A 14,966-nucleotide genomic window follows, 5' to 3' on the forward strand; every position below is an offset into this window, starting at 1 on the left:
TCTACTTCTGTTTTTAAGAAGATCTGGGTGGAAGTGTACCAGGGGCCTGTCACCTACTGCATGTAGCTCTTGGGGAGGGCATGGTGATGGGGTGTGTGTGTGTGTGTGTGTGTGTGTGTGTGTGATGTTTGAGAGAGATAATAAGGAAACAACTTGAAATACCCCTTTAGTCTTTCAGACACCTGGGCAATTAAGATCAGTGTTGAAGCCGCCCACTTTTCTTTCGGCCCCATCCAGGGCCCTTTTTATCATCCCTACATCTATGTACAGAAGACGGATCCACTTTAGAGAAATCTGGAGAAAGTTTCCTCTTCTGCTCTCCCAGGTTGTCTATTCCTTAGTGCTTTCCCAACCTCCTTGAAGAATCTAGCAGAGTTGGGGGAAACCAGGCCGTTTAAGGAGTATATCAGGAATAGAATAAAGGAGTGAAAGTCCAAGAAATTTTATCTATGCTCCCCAATTAGTGAAAAATGGAAACATCTGGCATTCCTTTTTATTCTTTGTTTCCTACTAACACATATTTTGGGCTCTGATCTGTCATGAAGCCAAGAAAAGCAGAGGTATCAAGCAGTTTTGACCCTTTAGCATGAATGAATGCACTCGGTCGGTGCTGTATGTTTGAGGCAGAGTCCTAGAAATTACTAAACATTTATTCACCTCTCAAGTGTAAGCTAGTTTCTTTACTTCCCTTCCACACAGTATCTTTTATAAATGGGCCAGATCAAGGTAGTCCACTCCCTTTAGCTAAGTGGCACAGCAAAGGACATAATTTCAAGTCTGCTGGCTGACTTTAAGTATCTGCCCTATCTAAGGCTGAAGGTTCTTTGTGTCCTTGGCGGTGGTTTAGTTGCTAAGTTGTGTCAGACTCTTGTGACCCCATAGACTGTAGACCACCAGGCTCCTCTTTCCATGGGATTCTCCAGGCAAGAATACTGGAGTGGGTTGCCATTTCCCTCTCCAAGGGATCGTTCTGACCCAGGGACTGATCCCCAGACTCCTACATTGCAGGCGGAATGTAGGAGCTGCAAGGGAATCCCTTTGTGTCCTTAGGATTTTTAAAGTTTAAGCTTTTTTCTCTTTCTCCCTGTCTCTGTCTCTTTTTTCCCCACTTCCCCCCACCTCCCTTGCCTCTCTACCTTTCCCAAAATGATCTGTTACTGTCTGATCCCTAAATCATTGGGGATTACAAATTAAGTTGTCAGTTTCCCTAGGAATGAAGAACTGCATTCAAAAATAGGTCATAACTGCAGGGTGATTAAATTAAATATTTGCTTTATAAATTTTTTCATAAAATATGCTAGAAGTCAGATTTGTTCTCAGCGGGCTTAGTAATTTATTCCATATCCTTCTTGCTGGTCCCAAATGTTTTTTAGTATTATCATATGACAGTTGTAGTCTATTGACAGTTATAATTGTATCAGACTGTAAAATAACTGACAGCTTCTTAATATGCTTCATAACAGTGGAGTAGCGCCTGACTGCCCCTTGCGTTTGCGATCACATAGTGTCACCTAATGGTCAGAAGGTTCATTGCGTGATTACATTTCTGTAGATGGCACTCTCAGTCCAAGCAAGCTCTAGGAGAGCATCGCATATTCTCCTTTGTCCTTTTGTTTGCTTATTTCTTTTTTGAGGGCCAATTCAACATTTATGATTGTTCTGGAACTCCTGACTTAACCCCATTGGACTTTTCATAGGCTTTATGTTTCATTGTAATTCAAACAAAATAGTCATTTCAGTTATTTTTATTCTGGAGTTTCCTTAGCAGTTATATTTCAAGGAATTTCAGCATCTCATGTAAAATATATTCCTTTATGTGTTTTTTAAACTTTTAATCTGGGACATACCAAGCTATTCTTTTTGCTGCTACTTTAATAGTGTTCCTTGTAACAGACCTTTACATCTGGATACAATCTTTTGAAATTTTTATAATTTTTGCAAACATTTTTACAAAATCTATAGTTTTATAAATGGTTTTCTCTTGGTCAGATTTTTTAAAATTTAAATGCTTCCCAGAATTTTTAAATCTAAAAGAATGCTTTTAGTATTTCTTATCAGAAGAGGTATGCTAGAAACTTAGATTCTTGCCAGAATTCCAAGTCAATCAATTACATATGCTACTTCTGTTAGATAATTAACAGCAATCAACTTGTACCTTAACAGTCTGAGTTTTGTGTGTTTAGAAATATGTGACTGCAAAGTAGGCTCCCTGTGGCTCAGTGGCAGACTCTGCCTGCAATGAAGAAGACCCAGGACCAGGAAGATCCCCTGAAGAAGGAAATGGCAACCCACTCCAGTTCTCTTGCCTGGAGAATTGCAGGGACAGTGGAGCCTGGAGAGCTGAAGTCCATGGGGCACAAAAGAGTCAGACTTAGTGACTAAACAACAACAACAAAGACGATAAAGTACTTTCTGATCTGGAAGGCATAGTGAAAATTACGTATTTAAGACAATTTTTTTCTCTTTTCTCTGTGCATTAGAAAATGAAGCATTTTGCTTGAAACCTGCCTTGTAATTTTACTGGATCCGGCTGTGCAAATTTTAGTGCATAGTACACTCTGCATTCAGAGTTCATTTGAGCAGGAAGGAAAATGTGGCCTCTTTTTCCTTCTTGTGTGACTCTAGATGTCTTTGGCACCTGATACTACAGGTGTCTTTATGTTCATGCTTTAGTTGCATCTTAGAAGGCATATGCATAGTCTTTTTTGAACAGGTTTCCTAAATTAATTGGAGCATTAAAGGCACTAGAGAGAAAAGTCTTGGATGAGTCCTATGTATCCTATGTATAATTAGAGGATACCAGGAATTCTGTAGTGAAAGTGAAAATTCTGTTGTGAAAGTAGTGAAAGTGTTAGTCGCTCAGTTGTGTCTGACTCTTTGCAACCCCATGGACTGTAGCCTGCCAGGCTCCTCTTGTCCTTCTTCAGGCAAGATAACTGGAGTGGGTAGCCATTCCCTTCTCTAGGGGATTCTTCCCAACCCAGGGATTGAACCCAGGTCTCCTGAATTACAGGCAGATTCTTTACATCTCAGCTACTAGGGAAGCCCAAATGCACCCATATCTCATTTCAGATTATTTTCTAAATACTATGCTGTGTTCTCATCTTGACATCCTCTTAGGAGGTGGAAACCATCCCTTACTGGTACCTTATGATACACTGACGGCCAAAGAGAAAGCCAAGGATAGGGAAAAAGCACAGGACATCCTCAAGTTCCTGCAGATCAATGGCTATGCTGTATCCAGGTAAAAGCACACCTACTCCAGTTATAAGTAGGTGTTATAAGACTTGTTATAAGACTGTTATAAGACTTGTTATAAGACTGAATATTCAATTAGCCCTGTCAGATTTAATGCTGAAAATGAGCTCCGTGGCCTCTTTAAATGTCAGAGCTCTATTTAGTGTGTTCAAAATATACATGTTGAAAACATTAATGCCCTTAGCTGCCATATAATTGAGTTCCCTGCACTTTTTATGTCAAGTCTCCATTCATCATTTAGGCAAAATCTCTAGGCAGAAATGACAGTCTGTATTTTTAAATGCAAGATCTTATTGTATAGTAATATTTATTAAGTACAGCTTCTTATATGCAAAGTATTTTTTATAATTTATTTTAGCTATAAAATATTAGCTAACCTTGCAAATGTATCTATATCTGTGTATAAATGTGTATATTGCTATATGTAAAATGTTAAGATACCTCTCTGTATGTAGATATTTAACAAAATATATTTTGTTTTTACCTTGCCTTCTAATAGTCTTTGTTAGATGTTGGTTTCCATTTTTTGTTTTTGCCATCCTAGAGGGTTCAAAGACCTGGAACTGGACACACCTTCTATTGAGAAACGATTTGCCTATAGTTTCCTTCAGCAACTCATTCGCTATGTAGACGAGGCCCATCAGTATATCCTGGAGTTTGGTAGGTACCATGGTCCTGTTACTAACAGCCCAGTTTTTGTTATGTTTGTTATTTACAACATCAGGATCTAGAACAGCATAGACCACTGGGATGCTTATGGTCTGTTTCCTGATGGTGTAAACATTTTTATATCCATCCTAATATTAACTTGAGTCTAAAAGTCAATAGGAAAACTCATTTTTTAAGGATGGGTAAATTTTGAGAACTTTAAAAAAATTCTAACATGCAATTCTTTTCTCCTTAAAATGTATATTGGCATTGATTTTTCATTTTGAAAGATACATTGGATGGACATCAAATTTTAAGGTACAGTTAAATCCTTCCTTATGAAATTAATTGTTCTGCTCTTTTAAAAAAGGAACTAAAACTCTTTGGATTCTCCAAATGTCTAGACAATGGAAAGTCCTCAAGTTTAGCCTTTGCAGGAACACACATTTGTACTAGAGTATCAGCAATGCGAAACTTTATTATCCCCTTAGGGTGAAAGGAAAGACCTCTTCTCCATCTGGCTCAGTGACATTTAAGTACAAAAAGAACTCCTTAATTTAAATCGTAGATTTGAATCAGATCATCAAGACAGCCTCCTCTCACTTCTCTTATTTTGTGTTTGTCCTCAGCATTGTTGAATTAAAATTCAAGTTGTTAATGACTTACCTTCATGTCAGATCCCATTCCAGCCACTGGTTGGTATTAGATATAAAGAGTAGAGTTTTGTCCTTTTTGAAAAACTGTGTGCTCTGCTGGTGGTCATCTTATTTTCTTTTCCACTTTTAGGGTTGTATTTCTGTTTTTATTTTGGTTTTTTTAACCCACATTCTTTCGGTTTTCAGCCCCTTTCCTTGGGGTCCATAGTCCTAGGTCTCATAGCAATACATCAGCAAAAGATCCCTCCTAACCAGGGGCTCTTTTTGCTGCTGTTATCTTAGGATTTATGCTTAGTTTTCAGCATAGCATCAGATTAAAGTTTATAGAAATTTGAGCTCTGATATTTTCTTGTTGCTGGGTCCCTGGATCCCAGATATGATTAGAGATATTCAGTTTGAGCATCAGTCTCTTAGAGAACCTTCCTGTCTTTCAACCTGCCTCCTTATCTACAGTACAAATGCTATATTTTTGATCTCTTAACCAACTTTTTCATAAAGACCAATTATATAAACTAATCCATAATATGCAATCTCTTTGTATGTCATCCATCAGTATTTTTTCAAATATGGTAGTCATCCTGACTAATAGCCAAATTGCCCTCAATGATATTTCACCAGAGAACAAGCATGAGGCCATGGTGGATTTTTGAAGCTTTTATGCACAAACTTAAATGTTGACATTTCTAATCCACATTTAAGAGTATATGAATGAACAGCAATTCTGGCATCCAGCCTTCGTTTTGACCAGAGAAAGGAGAAGAGGGGAAAAAAGAGTGATCATTTGGAGAAGGGAACAAGAAAAGCAAACTTTTCTCTTGCCTCCCTATGGATAACAGAAACAGAACGTTGAAGGATGAAATTTGTTTAGACTTTAGTCGTGCTATATTCCAGTTTCTGAATGAACATCCTAGGACAGTGTTTCTGTATAAGAAGTGGTGAGAAGCTTACTACAGGGCAAGTTCACCTACTTCACACATTTCTTTTTTTTCTATAGGAGAAGGTCTTGTAGACAGAATTCTGGGGAGAAATAAGGTTAGATTAGAATAGAGCCCAACAAAATTAGTTTTTTGTTTGCTTACAATTGCTGATGTTAGTCGTTCCTTTTTCAGATGACTGAAAAGCAAGTTATGTATAAGAACTCTGTTAGAGGATCAGACAGAGTTGAGATTGTCTATACAGTCATTTATTTTCATTTTCCACTGTTACTAAAATCCCAAATTTTTATGATTATTGCCTTTGCAACACATCTTTAATATAGCCATTCTTAAACATAGACTCATGGTGCCGATAAGAATATGCATGTGCCTTTTCTAATTTTTGTGTTATATCATAGATCATCCTCTCTCCAAATCCTTTCATAGTTTCTGCATAAGCATTTTTATTAAAATGTGTAATTAATGGAAAAATATTTCCTATTTAATGCTTTGAAGTGTGGTAAGATTTAGATAGGTACAAAATTCTGTCTGAATAACATTTATTTGAGAAGCCCCTTAGGTAGATCCAACCATTGTGCAAATGTTTGAGAGAGATTTAGTGCCAAGTTGATTTAAAAAATGAAATTCTTAAATGTTAAAAATACATAATTTTCTTTTACTTATTCATGAGAAGATCATTGTCTCATTTTACAAAATATTACCTAGGTTATCTAAAACTTATGCCAAATTTGTGTCTTTAAAAATTTAAAAGCCTATTTTCAATTGTTTTTATTTCTCTTTGCAAAAGAACTTTTTCAAGGAAAAGTCAGTTTGATTCTTATAAAATATGGAAGCTCTGCTTACAAATTTTACTAAATCCTTATATCCAGTTCTGAAATTCTTAGCTCTCCAATCTGTTCTGCATATCGTTGTGATTATTATAGTTTATTACTACCTCTTCAGTATGCATGAAATCTCTTCTGTATGCATGAGGGAATGAGGAAAGGCCACCTTTTAAGCTAAATACATTAGGTCAATCAGTTCTTAACCTTGAACTCATTTTCTATACATGGGGTAACTTTGGGGATTTTTCCTTTGCTTATGGAGATTATCTTTTGACATTGGTGAACTTCTTTGTTCTTTAGCAGAATGTTAATTTTCCAACCTAGTATTATAATTGTAGTCCTCCCCCTCATCACAGGCACTGGCTTCCTGCAATTTTTCCTTTGGTATATTAATATTAATAGCTTTAGCTTTGTCACACCAAGAAGTAACTATCTTTTTGGAGACTAGTATTAAAATCTAATGAATTTTGTTTATTTAAAAACACTTCTCTACTCACTTTTCTTACCTCTGTGAGCTTCTTTCTCACTGAAAGAAAATGTGGGATTTTACTGCTAAAAATGTGGACTTTTTACTTTATTCCAGTTTTCTCAGTACATGTTAATAAGATCTCAGAGTTATATCGGAAGTTTGTGATTGTAACCACATGTGTGGGCTGTCTCAAAAGCTTTTTTATTTTGACTTGGGTACATTTTTCATCTTTTTTTTTTTTTCATTAATGACACTGCTAAGGTTAACCTTTCTCTCTTTGTGTTCAGTTTAGGAGGGTAACACGTTTAGCAGTGTGTTCTAAACTTTGCGTTTTGGGTGAATATTTTGCAGTGTTTGAAGTGCAACATGTACCTAAAAAACTCTTCATGTCTACAGATGGTGGCAGCAGAAGCAAAGGAGAACATTTCCCTTATGAACAAGAAATCAAGTTCTTTGCTAAAGTACAGTATACAATCTGTCTTGTTTTTCCTTCAATATGTTTGTTTACCAAATATACTCTTTAGATAGTCGCCTCTTTGCAGAATGCACTTGTCTACAAATATGAATTCTCCTCTAAGTAAATATTCTGTGGCACGAAAATAACTGCATGAATCATGTAGGATAAATTTGCTCCCAGCATCCTTGGTCATACTTAAAATAACTTGTTCTGCTCTCCGTACGGTATTCCTCAAATGACTTTGTTCTCTATGAAGTTTGACTCAAAGTTCTCTTTTTTTGGCTTCATCATATGACTAAAGGAGAAATAGCTACTTCCTAACATTTGAATATTGATCTGACTTTAAAATTTTAGATGCATATTTCTTCATTAAAGAGGAAAAGCCTGAGTTAATTTTTAATGATTATGTTATAGCCTATAGTATAGAGTCTTTATTGTGAAGCCTGAGTCCTACTCAGAAAAGGAAAACTGAAGCTCAGACAGGATCAGTTGTTCATGGTTAGAGTATAGCCTATCATTTTTATTTATTCCACTTAATATGAATTCAGCAAAACTCTGCTCTATGTCTGAAACATTCCTGACTTCCTTTCAGCCAGTACAGGAAAGAGATGAAGAGTTGCAGAGTCTCCACGTTGGGTCCATTCACTTACTCAGTGTTTACTGTGTGTCTGGTCTGTGTCATGCATTAGCCTACAAGGATATAGATTCAGCGTCACAAAGACAGAATTCCCTTGGGAAGCTTTCCTATTTACAACATGTTTTAGTTAACCTGAAGACCTGATTATTTCTGTCAGGTTCCTTTCAAAGTACTTGTATGTGGTCATCTGTAAAAGGCCATGTTATTTTGATTGATTAATATTTGGCTTCTATTATGTTTTCAGAATTGTTATTCTTTATTATAAGGGAAATTTCTCCTGTCTGTTCTTTGCATTCAGTATAGCACCCAAAGTCCGTATCAGTCATCTGAAGTTTGTCTTAGGCTGCACATTGCTAGGTATCTGTTCTACCAGGGTGTAATCCTCCTTGATAACCAGTGATCAAGAAATGCTGTATTCATGACCTCTAATCATGCATTTAGAATACATTCTTGTATACCATTGCCAGCGTGCTCAGCACTCCTAGTGATTTTGTTTGCAGATGCCTAATGAGGCTTAATTTCTACTCTGTGATTCATTCATTCACATATTTACTGAGTACCTATTATATGTCAGTTGCTAAGTTCAGGCAATGTCACAACTTTTTAGGCAGATCACTGGAAACTTGTGTATTCCTATTATTAAAAAATAATAAATATATTATTTAAAATATACCATGTAGGAAAAAAACTAGATTTAGACTAGAGTCTAAATACTGATAATGCCTATTATTATCACCTTTTTCATTTATTTATTCAATGAATATATATCTAGTGCTTACGGCAGGTTTGCAGCAAAGTCCTAGGTACAAGTGAATCATTGATAAATGAAACAGAGCAAGCAGGGGTCATAGAGGCCAAGAGAGGGGTTTAAACAATCCCCAAAATGTTTTTATCTCTCATGAACCTTATAGACGCTTAGGGAGACAGACTAATCCAAAGTCACACAAATAAAATATAAAATTGCAAATGATATTAGAGGACCAGAGGATATGGGGAGTTTATGTCATTGATAGGCCAGCAAAGGCTTACCTGATGAAGTGCTACTGCGCTGAGGCCTGCAGGAGGGGTGGAGTGACTCGGTGGTTACAGGGCGTGGGAAGGACATTTCAGACAGAGGGCATGGCATGTATACAGCCTGTGGATGGGGGAGGGGCGATTGGACAAAGGCCAGCAGGATTAGCGTGCAGAATTGAGAGGTAGGCTTTGATCAAGGCCAGGGATGAAGAACTTTGTAAGTCGGTAAGTGGCGATGTGGCTGAGTAAATCATTCACTGTCTTCATCTCAATTTATCTTCATCTCCATCTTCAACCTCGAAAACAGAGTTGATAACACCTACCATACAAAGTGGTCACTGGGACACATGGGATTATAGCATGTCAGATACAGTCCTCAGACATAGTAGAGACTCCATAGAAGGTCATCCTTGATTGCCGTTGAATCTTTTGGGCACAGAACTGCAGTGTGTGAAAATATTAAGACTACTTCATTTTGAGAAAGTATTGAGACTAATTTCAAACACTGAAAATTCAGTGTGTTTTTCATAATGACACCCCACCCCAACCTACCCCTGCATCCCCCCACCACACACACACACACACACACACATGGACTGGAGAGAGCAGAGAGGGATACTCTGAAATGGTGCTGACTGGCATGGCTGTGAATGTTGGGGACTCATTGCATGTGAACAGAGCTCTGCCTGCACCAAAGACTCAGCATGCATTGGTCCCCCAAAAGATTCCACTGTGTAGATCTGTTCTCTTTTCCTTTCTTTCAGGTCGTTCTTCCTTTAATTGATCAGTATTTCAAAAACCACCGTTTATACTTCTTATCTGCAGCAAGCAGACCTCTCTGTTCTGGAGGACATGCATCAAACAAAGAGAAAGAAATGGTGACTAGGTAAACAGCTATAAAAATAAAGACTATTGTTTAAGTGTATTTGCATTTGAGAAAGAGTATCTCAGGATCTTGAAGTAGGAGCATGCAGAGCGTTTACCCATCTTCCTTGGCCCCTGGGAATCAAATGCTACAAAGATGATGGTTTGGGCAAGTTAATACATGTGTTCTAGGTATTGAATTTTCTTATATTTTACTGCTAAATATAATACTGAGTTGAGGGAATAAAAACACACAGTTCAGAATCCACAAGTAGAGACTAGAGATACATCAGTATATTAGTATTTTTGATAAATGATGCTCTTAACATTGGTTTCATTAAAATTTTTTCAAATCTAATATTTTTGCCAGCCTGTGTTTTTCAGGAGGGCAAGATCTCATTTACAGTGATTATAATTTTAAATGAAAAAAATTATTACCAATCCTGGGATAAAATGATGTAAACATATATACTTTCTGAGGTTTTCCATTCACACCACTCAAGCCACATCCTAGTCGTGCTTTCTCATTTATGTTTAAACCTAAATATTCTTTAGATTTGTGATTCTGCTGGCAATTTCAAGTCCGAGTCCTCAAAATTCTGCCAGAAGTTAGGATGCATGAGAATCAATTCCTGAGAAAGTCTGCTTCTGTATTACATTGCTCAGGAGTCTATACCAAGCTTTTAGATTGTATTGAAAAAAATTTCTGTGAAAATGAGTACCGTGTATAAAGCAGAATACAGGAGGTTCCTTGGACTTCACTTTCTTTTTATCTATCTATTGCTGTTTAGCAAAATTATCACAGGTTTAATGTTTTAAAAGAATATGCATTTATTATCTCACAGTGTCTATCTATCTGTCAACAGTACCTTGCTTGGAAAACAAGCCTCTTTTTTTTTTAAGACATTTTAGAGCAGTTTTAGAGTCATAGCATGGACTTGACTTTAATAATATGCTGAATGGCAGTGCAATATCAGCCTATTGAACAGAATGAGATGAGATTGAATATAGCCTGCCACCAGAGGGTAAAAAATAAATAAGATTCCTTTGTTATATAACACTGGGGGTGGGATGTTAAGCTCATCTCTTGAGTTTGTTTATTGCCTGTTTTACCAAGCAATAAGTAGCCAGTTATGTGATGTAGGATTGCAACAGCATTAAAAAAGTTTCCAAACTCCTTCAAATAATAAGGTTCTTGTGAAGCTGATAAAGATAACGGAGAATCCATCCCAGTGGCTTACTTTGTTTACACCAACTGTGTTACCGGAAGAAAAGAGAAGGAAGAACTATTTTCCAAGATGCAAATTTCATCCCTTGCCCACTTGGGCCTGGCCTTCTTTCCATCTTCTCTGGGAGAGAGAGGGACCCTTCCCGCCTCATTTCATACATGCACTCATCCACATCGCTGGCCCCATGTCCCCCTGTGGACACTTGAATGCACACAGATGGAAGAGCACCAGTGCAGCGCTACCCTTAAACACTGAAACCAAGGCAACTGCACAGTCACCTGGTCGTCTCTGGCCAGTTAGCCTTTTGTAACAGAAACTCTGTTCTTACAGGTGGTGTTAATTTAATGACATTCAGTTACATAAGTGAACACAATATAATTAGAGAATATAGGGGGGAAATTTAAAAAAATGTGTGAATTCTGCTCTTTCCCCTCCCCTTTTGGGTTTTGTTATCGCCATTTCAGTTTTAGTCTTACTCTGAGAATAATTCACTAACTATAGAAGTAACTAATTTTCCTTTACCAAATATATCCCTCATATAATAAATCAGAAAATAGCATGAGTCTGTGCTAGCCTCCATTGATGTAGTTTGGGGCCCTTATAGTAATACTTCCCCAGTTTTTAATGGTTTCATCTTCAAATTTTTCTTCACCTCTTGGAAAGAGGGTTGATAAGTTTTACTTCTCCAGTGACCACTTCCAAAAGGAATATATGCCATTAAAATTCCAACACACAGAAATGAGAGATATAATAGGAAAAGTAACTGATTTCTTTACAGTACTTTTGTGCCAAACATAGGTTGAACTTAAGCTCAGAGAGAAAAAAAATCAGAGTGGAAAAATGAATAAGGTGATGATAAGCAAATTATGGTACATGTTGTCCAGTCATTAAAATGATGATGGATATAAATATGTGACAACTTAGGGAAATTATTTAAAAAATAAAATACATGTTCAAATAGTATTGATCTGGATTTTTTTTTAAACTAAATATTTAGGTATAGAAAAGTAGTGGTAAGGGATAAATTTAATGTTAATGGTAGTTTTCTTTATGTAGTACATGTAGATTTTGTATTACTATTTTTATGTGTTTTCTAAGTTTTTAAAATGAAAAAAAATCTTACCTTAATAATCATAAAAGTATGTTTTAAAATAACCAACATCATTACCACATTAATGAAAACAAACAATGTGTTTGGCATGTTGAAGTGGAATCACTGAAATTTATAAATCTGATTTTGTACCACTTCAGCTAAGTATTACTTTAGTGACTAAAATAAGTAAAAAAAAAAAAAAAAGAAAGAAAAAGAAAAAAATAGATTAAAAAAAACTGACCCTGCTACTGTGAACATACAAGCATAGCTTCATACACATAATAAGCATTGCCATGATTTAATAGCTGTGTGTAGCTATAGTTGAGTGGGTCTAAGTTAACTTTTCCACAGTTAAAACCAAGTTGTTCCCATTAGTTGTTTGAATACCTTCTGGCACTAGAAATTATATATCAAGCATTTATTGCTCTGCTGTACTTCAGGAGTGTTCATGGCAGTGGCTGAGTGTATGGGAATACATATAGTCCCAATAGCAGAAAGCCAAGCAGTGCTATGGGATTCCAAATAAAGTAAGACTCCTTTGGATCGGTATGGATGGGCTTAGAGATGTATGGAAGTCATGACAGTCAAAGATGATCTTAGAAACATGCAGATCAGAGATTAAGAAAGGGGGATATTTTTTAGAAAACAACATAAAGAGTAGAAGCTGGGTCATTTAGGGGAAATGTAGGTTATATAGATTATGGAACACTGTAATTGATAGTAGCAGTCAGAATAAAATTTAATTTTGCTTTTTTTAAAAAAAATTTTTTTAAATAATTCATGAGCACTAAGAAGACATTAATGCTTTTTAAATAGAAGAATTGAGAACAGCCTGGCAGCAAAAGTGGGATTTATAAGAGTGGCATGGCTAGGAGACCACAGCAGCCGTTCAGAGCTATGACAGGGATGCAGGCTGTTGTAACAGAAGTGATGCCTCCAGTAGGTGGTGCTACCCTTGGGTTTGTTCAGCAAGTGTTCTGAATGCCCGCTGGGTACAAGACGCTATCCTAGGTCTGAGGATAAACACACAGGTACGAGGGCACAGTTCCTAGCTTTAATGGACTTAGAAGTACAGCTGAATAGACACATACATATAGAGCTAGGCCATATACTACGTTGTGATGAGTGTCATTGGAGCCATATATAAAGCGCTGGGAATGCAGAGGAGACATTAATACAGAAAGAGGCTGTGTGTGAGAAACACAGAAGGAGGAAACCAGCGTGCCTCAGTAGTGAGTCTTGTGGCAGAGAAACAAGAGAAGGCCGACGTGGGGCTGAAGTTTCTCTACTGAGTGGTTAGAACAATGCTGGTGTGACTAATGAAAGCAAGATACTTCAGAAGAACTAGTTTTGAGGAAACAATGGAAACACTGACAGACTTTATTTTGGGGGGCTCCAAACTCACTGCACATGGTGACTACAGCCATGAAATTCAAAGACACTTGTTCCTTGGAAGAAAAGCTGTGACCAACCTAGACAGCATATTAAAAAGCAGAGACATTACTTTGCCAACAAAGGTCCGTCTAGTCAAGGCTATGGTTTTTCCAGTGGTCATGTATGGATGTGAGAGTTGGACTATAAAGAAAGCTGAATGTTGAAGAATTGATGCTTTTGAACTGTGGCGTTAGAGAAGACTCTTGAGAGTCTCTTGGATTGCAAGGAGATCCAGCCAGTCCATCTTAATGGAAATCAGTCCTGAATGTTCATTGGAAGGACTGATGCTGAAACTGAAACTCCAATACTTTGGCCACCTGATGCAAAAAGCTGACTCATTTGAAAAGACCCTGGTGCTGGGAAAGATTGAAGGCAGGAGGAGAAGGGGATGATAGAGGATGAGATGGTTGGATGGCACTGACTCTATGGACATGAGTTTGAGTAAGCTCCAGGAGTTGGTGATGGACAGGGAGACCTGGCATGCTGCAGTCCATGGGGTCACAAAGAGTCAGACATGACTGAGCGACTGAACTGAGGTGGCGCTAGTGGTAAGGAACCCGCCTGCCAAAGAAGCAGACATAAGAGGGATGGGTTCAATCCCTGGGTGGGGAAGATCCTCTGGAGAAGAAAATGGCAACCCACCCCAGTATTCTTGCCTGGAGAATCTCATGGACTGAGGAGCCTGGTGGGCTTCAGTCAGTGGGGTTGCAAAGAGTCGGACATAAATGAAGCAACTTAGCACAGCACAACACAGTTTTGAGAAGAGCTTGAGTTTGTTTAAACTGGTGTTTCTGGAAGAAGAAGTAAGTGCTAACAGGTCATTTTAGCTGGAAGTGTACAGCAGGATGTGAGAAATAGGTGTTTGGTATTGGAGAGAACAGGGGAAGAAATGATGTATTTGGGGACAATCTATACCCATCTAATGCTTGAAGCTTGGAAAGCAAGAGGAAACCAAGGGGGCTGAACACCAAAACTTGGAGAATTGTTACACTTGGAGGGTTTTCAGAAGTGGATATTTGAAGAACAGAGAGAACAATTCATTAGCAAATAAGTGGGAAATAATACTATAAAACAGAGACCAGAGTTTCACAGAAGTGAGTAGTTAATGATGCCAAGTACTGTGGAGAGCTCTGCAGGATGGAGGCTGAAAAAGAGGTTATTAGATGAACTATTTGGAGGGTATTGAGAACTTCAAGGAGAAGCCTTGAGGGGTGGAAAGGACACTCACAAGGCAGAGAATCAGGAAGGAAGCTGCAGATGCATTTTGAATTCTTAAGTATGTTAGTAGTGAAGGGTACAGGGAAAGGGAGTAACAGGATTATGGAAAGTGCTTTAAAGAAACTATAGGTTAGCACTGATAATAGTCAGACCTAGAGTTTGCACGGGAACTACACCCTGAAAGGGGATAGCACAGAAAGGGAGAGATATGATTTGTCTTTTTTGAGGAC

General features: G+C 37.5%; 1 protein-coding gene across 1 annotated transcript in view; it reads left to right on the forward strand.

Moving 5' to 3' along the window:
• RYR2 (ryanodine receptor 2) overlaps positions 1 to 14,966 on the forward strand; it is an 829,832-nt gene that overhangs the window by 641,124 nt on the left and 173,742 nt on the right. The window contains exons 59-62 of the mRNA XM_045165522.1: positions 3,121 to 3,244; positions 3,803 to 3,918; positions 7,187 to 7,251; positions 9,663 to 9,784. Coding sequence (XP_045021457.1) covers positions 3,121 to 3,244; positions 3,803 to 3,918; positions 7,187 to 7,251; positions 9,663 to 9,784 — 427 coding nt within the window. The remainder of the gene's footprint in view (positions 1 to 3,120; positions 3,245 to 3,802; positions 3,919 to 7,186; positions 7,252 to 9,662; positions 9,785 to 14,966) is intronic.

This window comes from Bubalus bubalis, chromosome 4 (assembly GCF_019923935.1).
Source record: "Bubalus bubalis isolate 160015118507 breed Murrah chromosome 4, NDDB_SH_1, whole genome shotgun sequence".
NCBI lineage: Eukaryota > Metazoa > Chordata > Mammalia > Artiodactyla > Bovidae > Bubalus > Bubalus bubalis.